This window comes from Gopherus flavomarginatus, chromosome 9, assembly GCF_025201925.1.
Source record: "Gopherus flavomarginatus isolate rGopFla2 chromosome 9, rGopFla2.mat.asm, whole genome shotgun sequence".
Lineage (NCBI taxonomy): Eukaryota > Metazoa > Chordata > Testudines > Testudinidae > Gopherus > Gopherus flavomarginatus.
In genome coordinates this window covers 31351526-31362484 of record NC_066625.1, presented here as the reverse complement: position 1 = coordinate 31362484, position 10959 = coordinate 31351526, and the positions used below count along the sequence as shown (strand labels likewise).

Here is a 10959-nt window from a genome sequence, read left to right as displayed (position 1 = left end):
CTTCATGCCGCAGCGCAGCGCAGCGCTCCCGTGCGGGGCCCGGCCGGATCCCTGCGGCCTCGCACTGCGACTGCCCGGCCGGCCCTGCCCGAGCCCGCCTCCACCCCGCCCGCAGCCAGCGGGACTTCCGGCGGGGCGGGCCTGGGCCTGGGGGGAGGGCAGGTGAGATGGAGACGGAGTCGGCGCTGAGGGGAGTCCGGTGGGGCTGGGAGAGTGAGGGGGTTGGGCGAGAGGATGGAGTGGGGGAGGTCAGGGCTCGGAGAGAGGGGGTTGGGCGGGAGGATGGAGTGGGGGAGGTCAGGGCTGGGAGAGCGGGGGGGTTGGGCGGGAGGATGGAGTGGGAGGTCAGGGCTGGGAGAGTGGGGGGTTGGGCAGGAGGATGGAGTGGGAGGTCAGGGCTGGGAGAGTGGGGGGTTGGGCGGGAGGATGGAGTGGGGGAGGTCAGGGCTGGGAGAGTGGGGGGTTGGGCGGGAGGATGGAGTGGGGGAGGTCAGGGCTGGGAGAGCGAGGGGGTTGGGCGGGAGGATGGAGTGGGGGGTTGGGCAGGAGGATGGAGTGGGGGAGGTCAGGGCTGAGAGAGTGAGGGGGTTGGGCAGGAGGATGGAGTGGGGGAGGTCAGGGCTGGGAGAGTGAGGGGGTTGGGCAGGAGGATGGAGTGGGGGAGGTCAGGGCTGGGAGAGTGGGGGGTTGGGCGGGAGGATGGAGTGGGGGGAAGTCAGGGCTGGGAGAGTGGGGGGTTGGGCAGGAGGATGGAGTGGGGGAGGTCAGGGCTGGGAGAGTGAGGGGGTTGGGCGGGAGGATGGAGTGGGGGGAGGTCAGGGCTGGGAGAGTGAGGGGGTTGGGCGGGAGGATGGAGTGGGGGAGGTCAGGGCTGGGAGAGAGGGGGTTGGGCGGGAGGATGGAGTGGGGGGAAGTCAGGGCTGGGAGAGTGAGGGGGTTGGGCAGGAGGATGGAGTGGGGGGAAGTCAGGGCTGGGAGAGTGGGGGGTTGGGCAGGAGGATGGAGTGGGGGAGGTCAGGGCTGGGAGAGTGGGGGGGTTGGGCAGGAGGATGGAGTGGGGGCAGGTCAGGGCTGGGAGAGTGAGGGAGCAGAGGAGGATGGGGCGAGGGGATAGAGTGGGGGTCAGGGGGCTGAAGGGTGGGGCTAGGTGTGTCAGGGCTGAGGGGTCTGTGAGGGTTCAGGGGGCCAGAGTGGGGGCCTGGGAGGGTCAGGGAGCTGAGGGGATTGGAGTTGGGGGGGGAGGGGGTGGAAAGCTGAGGAGCTGGGTGGCAGGAGCAGGCACAGGGCACTGCAGGGAAATAAAGATGAGTGCAGCAAGGGGCTTCATCGGGCAAGGAGAGCTGCAGCTTCCTGGGGTGCAGGGAGAGCCAGGCTTAGAGGCAGTGACTTGAGGGGGCTGTAAGGACCAAAGGTGCTGAGAGGTGGAGAGGTCTGCTGGAGAGCATGGTGGGGTGAAGGACAGGGGCTAGCGAGAGAAAAGAGAGAATGTTGACAGGGCAAGTAGAAGGTGAATGAAGCAAGGATGGGTTTGGAGGTTGTAGGGACGGGAGATAAGGATCAGCATTTTCTTCTCATAAGGTCTGTGCTCTGTAGTTCCATTAGCATCAAGTCTGTTTGTCCTTCTTTTTCAGATGTTCTTTGTCCTTAGTGTCTTGGAACCCTGAAACATGCCATTAAGTGAAGACCTATATGGTTGTGAAGACCCCACCCACTGGAGGACAGTGTTTGATGTCTACTGGGATGTACTCAAAGCCAAAGGAGGCAGGCAGAAAAAACTTGCTGAGCTGGATAAATGGTAAACCCTTAAGCATTTAAGGTGGTTTCTTTTCTGCTGCGTTATTCTTTCTAGGAGCACCACCTCATCATCTGTTGAGGAAGCATACAGCTATGAGTCCTATCCATAGCAGCCTCTTTCAGTGTGGAATCCCTGCCAACCGTTCTCCATCACTAGCAGCTGGGTCTTCAATAGCATGAGCTTCCTCCCAGCCAGTCAGTACCAGCTGCAACTCCAGCAACATGAACACGTAGGTTCAAGAATATATTTTGACTCCTTGTCTGCCAACGGGTCTTTTTTCAGGTATCAAGAGGAGCTGCCAGTTGCTATTGCAGGAAGGAGAGAAAAATATCTGACACAGGCTGAAGTGGTGAAACTGATGGAATGGAAACTTGCTGTAAGTAGCTTTCCCAAATGAATTGCCATAGGTAACATCTCAGCCATATAATCAAAGTGTTTGTGTAGTGGCAGGGAGGGTCTAAGGCTATATTACAGCTTAAGTCGACATAAATTATGTTGCTCAAGTGTGTGAATTAGCCATCCCCTTGAACGACATAATTTATGCCAATTTAAGTGCCAGCGTGGAGAGTGCTGTGTCAGTGAGAAAGCTGCTACTGGTGCTTGCAGGGGCTGGGGTCCATAGACTCGTGATCCATAGAGTAACTATATTAGAGAGCTTACAGTAGCACAGCTGCATCAGTGCTGCTGTAAACGCTCTAGTGCAGCCATAAGCTCAGCGCCTTGGGGTCTATAACATCATTTTCAATTGCTGGTGGTTTGGAGCTCTGCTGATTATATTGATTTTTTTTTTTAAACCTGTGTGAAAGAGTTTAATGCTGCCAGCCTTAAGGCCTCTGTAGTTAGCACCTATTTAATGCTGTTATTCATATTTTAAAGGTACTGCAGTCAAGGAAAACAATCCAGCCAACTATTCTGGTCTGTCTGAACCATGCTTGATGCACGACTGGGGGAGGAGCAATAGTGTCTTAATGCTACCTTTGTGGCTCCTTAATTGGGGGGTTATTGTAGCCCTCCCCTGCCCCACAACACAACTTATAGATGCCTCAGGCTTGCTGTAAGTTGCAGTCAGCTGCCATAGCCCCGAGGGATTTTCCCAGCCAGGGCCGGCTTTAGGAAGTGTAGGGCCCAATTCTAACATTTTTGGCGGGGCCCCGGCAGGGATGACTTAAGAAATGAAAGGCTTTTTTTTTTTTTAGCAACCGGTTCCCTATTAAAAAAAATTCTGATTTAAGGGATGTGCCACAGTATGTTTTTTGTACCAGAAGGGTTACCATACGTCCATATTTTCCCGGGAGGAATTTTTAAATTTAAAAAATTCCTCCCGGATGGTGATTTAAGAACCAAAAAGCCTGACATGTCCAGGAAAATACAGATGTATGTTAACCCTACTTAAAGTTCTTTTTCAAAAAGATGAGCCTGAACTAGAAATGAGCTCCGTTTCACATGTGTGGGTCCCTGCCACTCCCTGGGTGTGTGCTAGGGTGACCAGATGTCCTGATTTTTATAGGGACAGTCCCGATTTTTGAGTCTTTTTCTTATTTAGGATCCTATTATCCCCCACCCCCTGTCCCAATTTTTCACACTTGCTGTCTGGTCACCCTAGGGTGTGCACGTGTGGGTGCCAGCTGCTCCCTGTCCCCCGTCATTGAAGCAGGTGTTCAGGGTTACTGCCCTGGGTTCTGCAGGGCACCAGTGGACTTAAACTTTAGGGTCAGAAGGGACCAATATGATCATCTAGTCTGACCTCCTGCACAAAGCAGGCCACAGAACCGTACCCATCCACTTCTATAACAAACCCCTAACCTATGTCCGAGTTATTGAAGTCTTCAAATTGTGGTTTGAAGACCTCAAGCTGCAGAGAATCCACCAGCAAGTGACCCATGTCCCACACTACAGAGGAAGGCGAAAAACCTCCAGGGCCTCTGCCAATCTGCCCCGGAGGAAACTTCCTTCCCGACCCCAAATATGGCGATCAGCTAAACCCTGAGCATGTGGGCAAGACTCACCAGCCAGCACTCAGGAAAGAATTCTCTGCAGTAACTCAGATCCCATCCAACATCCCATCACAGACCACTGGGCATACTTATCTACTGATAATCAAAGATCAATTGCCAAAATTAAGCTATCCCATCATACCATCCCTTCCATAAACTTGTCAAGCTTAGTCTTAAAGCCAGATATGTCTTTTGCCGCCACTACTCCCCTTAGAAGCCTGTTCCAGAACTTAGCTCCTCTAATGGTTAGAAACCTTCATCTAATTTCAAGTCTAAACTTCCTAGTGTCCAGTTTATACCCATTTGTTCTTGTGTCTACATTGGTACTAAGCTTAAATAATTCCTCTCCCTCCCTAATATTAATCCCTCTGATACATTTATAAAGAGCAAGCATATCCCCCCTCAGCCTTCTTTTGGCCAGGCTAAACAAGCCAAGCTCTTTGAGTCTCCTTTCATAAGGCAGATATTCCATTCCTCGGATCATCCTAGTAGCCCGTCTCTGAACCTGTTCCAGTTTGAATTCATCCTTCTTAAACATGGGAGACCAGAACTGCATACAGTATTCCAGATGAGGTCTCACCAGTGCCTTATATAACGGTATTAACACCTCCTTATCTTTGCTGGAAGTACCTCGCCTGATGCATCCTAAAACCGCATTAGCTTTTTTAACGGCTATATCACATTGGCGGCTCATAGTCATTCTGTGATCAACCAATACTGCGAGGTCCTTCTCCTCCTCTGTTGCTTCCAACTGATGTGTCCCCAATGTATATCTAAAATTCTTATTATTAATCCCTAAATGCATGACCTTGCACTTTTCACTATTAAATTTCATCCTATTACTATTACTCCAGTTTACAAGGTCATCCAGATCTTCCTGTATGATATCCCGGTCCTTCTCTGTGTTAGCAATACCTCCCAGCTTTGTGTCATCCACAAACTTTATTAGCACATTCCCGCTTTTTGTGCCAAGGTCAGTAATAAAAAGGTTAAATAAGTTGGTCCCAAAACTGATCCTTGAGGAACTCCACTAATAACCTCCTTCCAGCCTGACAGTTCACCCTTCAGTATGACCGTTGGAGTCTCCCCTTTAACCAGTTCCTTATCCACTTTTCAATTTTCATATTGATCCCCATCTTTTCCAATTTAAGTAATAATTCTCCATGTGGAACCATGTCAAATGCCTTACTGAAATCGAGGTAAATTAGATCTACTGCATTTCCTTTGTCTAAATAATCTGTCACCTTCTCAAGAAGGAGATCAGGTTGGTTTGGCATGATCTACCTTTAGTAAAACCATGTTGTAATTTGTCCCAATTTCCATTGACCTCAATGTCCTTAACTACTTTCTCCTTCAACATTTTTTCCAAGACCTTACATACTACAGATGTCAATACATACTACAGACTTGGGGCTGGCTGGAGGCAGGGCAGGGGGTGCGGGGCTGGCTGCAGGCAGAGGGGCGTGGGCTGGGTTGGCTGGCTTCAGGCAGGGCCGCAGAGGGGTGCGGCAGGAGTTGGCAGGGCTGGAGACAGGAGTGTGGGACTGGCTAGCTTCACGCAGGGGGGTGCAGCAGGGGCTGTCTGCGGGCAGGGCAGGGCAGTGTGGCAGGGGCTGGCTGCGGGCAGGGGGTGCAGGTACAGCCCACCCTGCATGGTGAGTGCCCCCTCCTCCTCCCCCCCCCCACCGGGATAGCAGCAGCAGCAGCCGCCCGGGGGCTATGTAAAGAGCCTGGGGCTTCCCTGCTCCTACCGCCCCGGCCCTTTAAATAGCCACGGAAGCCCTGAGGAAGTGGCGAGGCTCCAGGGGTTATTTAAAGGACTAGGGCGGCAGAGGCAGCTGCAGCCCCAGCCCTTTAAATAGCCCCCAGAGCCCCCTGCTTCCCCAGGGCTCTGAGGGTTATTTAAAGGGCCTGGGGCGCCCCTGCTTCTACGGCCCAGCCCTTTAAAAAGATGAGGGAGCCCTGGGGAAGCAATGGGGCTCCAGCGGCTATTTAAACGGCCAGGGTGGTAGAAGCAAGGGGAGCCCCGGACTTTTAAAATAGCCCCCAGAGCCCCGCAGCCTTACCCCAGGGCTCCAGCAGTGGGGTTCTGGTGGCAATTTAAAGGGTCTGGGGCTCCAGCCCCTGCTTGGAGCCCCAGGCCCGTTAAATTGCCCCCTGGGGAAGCTGGGCCACCCCAGTACAGCGCACCGGCTCTTGCCCATACACAGTACTGGGGCTTGGGTGCGGGACCCTCTTAGGGGCGGGGCCCAATTCAGGGGAATTGGTTGAATTGGCTTAAAGCCAGCCCTGGTCCCAGCAGTCAGGGATTTCAGGGGCATATGGCTTTTCTGCCTCATGCAGCTGCCCAGGTTGTCTCTCTTAAACAGGATCCTACAATGGGATGGCATAGAGCCACTATGCCAGGTAGCAGCCTCCTCACTTGCTGAGGCTGAGGATTTGGCCCTTTATTTAAAAGTTATCCTCTGTTTGCATTAGTAACAACACATTAGAATGTCAGAGCAGGAATATTTTTAAATCCAAGGTATGATTGCATTTCACACAGCTTGGTAAGTTTCCTCTGACTAGCACAACAGAGCTGTGTGTGGGTTTCCACTACAATAGGGGAATTATTATTCAGTCACTTATTTATGAAACATTAATACTGTACACAACTCCTCTTTACAAACAATCAAATTATCATGGGCTGTTGACTCACAGGAAGAGGGTGGTTAGTCCAAGTGTAATGGGCAGGGTGGAAAAGTCAAAGGGAATATTTAAGAGAGAGGAGGAGTGTAGGAGACAAGGTGTGGGAAGATGTTGGAAACAAAGGTAAGAAACTAGTGGCATTGTAATGGAACAGGGGCTTGAAAATGTGGTCAGAGGAGCACGTGTTTAGGCTTTGTCTACACTAGGAAAGAGGACAAGAAGATGAAGCCCCTGAAGTGATGTGAGGAGTTGGGGTGATATGCTCAGAGTGTGGATGAGGAAGCTTTAAATCCCACCCTCCAGCAAAACAAAAATGTTGCAGGAAAACTTGTGTTTCATAAAATGGTGCACACCCTAGGGTTTTAAAAACAGCACCTTTTCCCCCAAACAGAGCCTCAGTTCTGTTTATAAAGGCCACTTTTAATTGCTGGTGCCCGTAAAGTATAGACCAGAGGTAGGCAACCTGTGGCACACGTGCCAAAGGCGGCACGCAAGCTGATTTTCAGTGGCAGTCAAACTGCCTGGGTCCTGGCCACTGGTCCGGGGGCGGCTCTGCATTTTAATTTAATTTTAAATGAAGCTTCTTAAACATTTTAAAAACCTTATTTACTTTACATACAATAATAATTTAGTTATATATTTATAGACTTCTAGAAAGAGACCTTCTAAAAACGTTAAAATGTGTTACTGGCACACAAAACCTTAACTTAGAGTGAATAAATGAAGACTCGGCACACCACTTTTGAAAGGTTGCCGACCCCTGGTATAGACTTTTTCCTCTAGTAATGAGCTGTACTCACTTGTAGAGTGAAGAAGTTGAACTCCTCAGGTTGAGATGTCCTTACCATGCTCTCTTCTCTCCTCTTATCTAGCGGGGAAAGTTTCGTCCTCGTCTGCAGCAGCTGGTGGCCACTAACTCCAGTGAAACTGTGGAGAGCTGTACAAGGAAAGCTTTCCAGCTCCTTCCAGACGTGGCAGCTGCCATTACTGAGCTGAGCCAGCTAAAGGCTGTGGGACCAGCCACAGCTTCAGGTAAGAAGTTGTGGGAGGGAGGGGATAAATCCAAGAGGGCCAGGGCCTGGCTATACCATTAGGTAAGAAATGGGAAGATTGTTCAGATTTTCCACAGCACTGTGTAAATGGCACCACCCAAATGGTGCTAGTTAGAGTGGGATCTGAAATGCTGATCTTTCCTGGATGATAAACACTTCTGGGAGACAGTATTGGCCCTAGAACTGAGCACTGGGGAAAAGAAAGGGGAAGCACCCACATCTACAACCTAGTCTCAGTTTTTCCCAATCCAGCAAGTAGCCAAACTTGTTTCCAATGGCCAGTGCTTAGAGAGAAGACCTTCGCATATGCTTAGTGCTGTGGCTGGCAAAGGTAGCAAATCAAAGGCATCTGGGCTTGTACGCGATAGTGCCTGCATATGAAGTTGTGGCTAGGTCTCTGGCTCAGTGTGTTTCCCCATGTGTTTGTGTAAAGCAGGGGCACATTCACATGTGGGGGGAATTAGAGACTGGCTCAAACTGCAAAATTGTAATCCTTGTTTCAGTCTCCCTCTCCTCCCAAATTCAAGACTGTTCAGACACCCAGGGTTTTGGTTCAGTCACATCTCTGCTGGGAATACAGGTGCAGACACATTTTTGGGTTCAGTTTCCATGTTATGTCCTGGAAGGTGGGATCAGGAATCTGATTCCAGGTGTTCTGAGAGCCTGAACGGGGTGGGAGAAGCTGCATGTTTCTCCAAGACACAGGGCAGTCACTGTCATGCAGGCTGCCCCCAACCTCTTCCTTTTCTCTGCTCAGCACCTCCCACTCTTCCCACTTAGCAATTCTAGCTGCAGGAGCCCCAGACGCTGCGGCATTTATGGCAGATGAAGCAATGGAGTCCATCCCCGGCCTCACCCCAATTCAGTATACCCTCAAGCATTACATCCTCTACCTGGACAAGATCCAGCTCTGTGTCAAGAAACTAAACAAAGGTAAGGTTAGGTGGGAGTCACTGCCCAGACCTCATAGGGGGTAGGGGAAGGAGGATTGCATCTCTCTGCTTTAGTTAAGTGCTTATGGTCTGAATTTCAGAAATTTGAATTGCAGTGAACCCTTTAGTGCTTACAGTAAGGTTGTCATTATGATACAAGCAAACAGTAGTTAGCACAAATGACTGGGAGTCAGGACCCTGGAGTCTATTCTTGTCTCTGCCACTGATTGCATGGCCTTGGCTAAATTACATAGGCCCAGAGCCTCAAAGACATTTAAGCACTTAACTCCCATCAATGGGAGTTAGACTCTTAAATACCTTTGCAGATCTGGGCCCTAGTTTCTCTGTGCTTCAGCTTCCCCCGCCTGTAAAATGAAAGTAACATTTACTCACCTCTGCCCAGTGCGTTGAGATCCTCAGATGAAAATTGCCAAAAGTCCAACATTGTTGATATCTGGCATTTTTGCATCAAGTGATTAATTGAAAAGCAAATTAACAGAATTTCCTGGTTTCTTAGACCTGAACCTTGCAGTCACTGTAGAGCCATTCTCTGCGGCACCTGTATTGAAACAGCTGCTCTGAAAGATTTCCCTTATTAACCTTTCCTTGCCTTCTGTGCCCACCATGAATTTGCATTGCCTTTTCATTCTCCCTTCAATTTTTGCTTGAAGTTGTGGCCAGCTCCATCGCCCTTCCCTGCTCCCCTGGTCTGTGTCTTCCTTCTGGGTCTCCAAAGGTCTCAGTGTGACAATTATTTTGTCCACTAAGTTTGCCTACCCTGCTGTACTGTAGAACCATAGCAGCAGTAGGGTGATTGTAGACCAGGATTGCGGAGATGTTCTCCTGCCCCAGCCTACGTGCACATCCATGAAACAGCTGCACCTTTTGATCTTCCCCTCCCTCCTAGTCTGGTATGACTGACATTCTCCACTCAGAGGCTCAGAACTGGAATAGCAGGAGGGATGTTTGCAAGGCCAAAGTGAGGTGTATTGCCAAAGTTGTGTGGGAGCCCAGGAGAGATGCCGCAGATCTGGATCAATGTGCATTGGCAGAGCTGTGTGAAGGAAGTCTGTCTCATTCTAATCTGTACTATCAGCCTTTCACTTTACTGGGCCACATATCTTACCAAAAATTCATTTGGGAGATGAGGGAGACAGGGTAGGAATCAATCTACATTTGGTTCTTCTACTGATGCAGAGTTTAATTGTCCCTTCTGATCTTTTCTAGTGGATACAGAGAAGGCATGGACTCCTCATCGTGTGGAGATGTGTCTCTGGGCCTGGGTTGTAGCACAGAAATTGTGTCCTTCGCTGTTGCAGACTCTCAGCTCAGGGGGAGAGAAGGCAGATGATGAGGCGGATGAGGATGTTAGACCCACAAAGAAATGTAAAGCCAGGTGAAAACATTATTGGCCAGGAACCTAACAAGCGTCACTCAGTGTTTGCCTCCTGTTATCCAATGCACAGTTTGACTAAATGGCAAAGCTGGACTCCTTGGGGAAATCTAAATATTACCCTTTTTGGGAGTCATTCAGGGAATGGGTCAAATTGATCAGATGTGGGAAGAAATAAAGGGGAGCTCTTCTGTTTGAATCACTCCCCATTTGGAACCAAAGCTGATCTTTCAAATGAAGCCCTCTGCTTGGTGTGTGCAGTGATTTTTACAATAATTCCTTAATAAACTTTTGATGGTTTTCGTAGTACCACATAGTTGGGGTTTGCTTGGTTGCCAATAGGATAATGATGTGCCAACAGGAAGTGCCCTCTCTCATACTGTACCTCTCTTGTCCCATCTCACCTACCTCCTAAACATGAATGGATCTTCCAGGATGCCATCCTGGCCCCTGCTCTGGCTTCCTGGACCATTTACTTCCTTCATCTCCAATAATCCCATTGATTGAAGATTCCTCCAACTGGAATTGTATCATCCGAGTTCTTCCATCACAATAGCTGCATGTCATGATCATTAAAAGAACTGGTGATCTGCTCAGCCCTGAACAATAGTCAGACATCATGAAAGTCTCTGCTCTGGAGAGCTTATGCTCTGCGTGACTGACAAAATGCATTGAGACATCCAGAGAGGAGGTCACCATGGGTTTTATTTCCCCCTTCCTTCATATGAAGGGTTGCTGCTGCAGATAAGGAGTGAGGTGCAATATCCGGTTAATGTGCAGCTCCCCCTTCCTAGTACATCTGTGGATGACTCTTGGGGCGATCCATGTCTTGTACCCCATTCAAGTGGATGAAACAAAGATGAAGGTTGTATGTGGTCAAACTGCCTTTCAGTGGCTCAAGAGAGCATGAATACCAACCTTAGGGAAGCCTGTTAAGAACCAGGGCACAAACCCAAAATTGGTTGAGAGTTCTGTTTAGATTTCACCACCAATTATCAAGTGTAAATTCATCATGCATTATAACTACCTTGTCACAGAGAGTCCACTTGGGTACTCCCATCTGTCAGCCAGGTAAGCCTACCTTTGTGATAGATGCTCCCTTACA

General features: G+C 49.8%; 1 protein-coding gene across 2 annotated transcripts; it reads left to right on the top strand.

Moving 5' to 3' along the window:
* The first annotated feature begins 69 nt into the window (after positions 1–69).
* Positions 70–10163, top strand: LOC127058416 (uncharacterized). 2 transcript variants are annotated; one of them, XM_050968467.1, is made up of 6 exons: positions 70–162; positions 1632–1795; positions 2078–2171; positions 7350–7509; positions 8310–8462; positions 9689–10163. In XM_050968467.1, the coding sequence occupies exons 2-6, from the start codon at positions 1668–1670 to the stop codon at positions 9859–9861; spliced, it is 708 nt and encodes a 235-aa protein (XP_050824424.1). In that variant the 5' UTR covers positions 70–162; positions 1632–1667; the 3' UTR covers positions 9862–10163. The 2 variants fall into 2 exon arrangements, with proteins under 2 accessions (XP_050824424.1, XP_050824426.1); XM_050968469.1 differs by having other exon boundaries at positions 96–199.
* The last annotated feature ends 796 nt before the right edge of the window (positions 10164–10959 follow it).

Coding starts and splice junctions, on each gene's coding strand:
- LOC127058416 (XM_050968467.1), top strand. CDS start 1,668: ATGCCATTAAGTGAAGACCTATATGGTTGTGAAGACCCCACCCACTGG. Junction 2,172..7,349: donor TGATGGAATGGAAACTTGCT/GTAAGTAGCTTT, acceptor CCTCTTATCTAG/CGGGGAAAGTTTCGTCCTCG. Junction 7,510..8,309: donor GGGACCAGCCACAGCTTCAG/GTAAGAAGTTGT, acceptor CTTCCCACTTAG/CAATTCTAGCTGCAGGAGCC.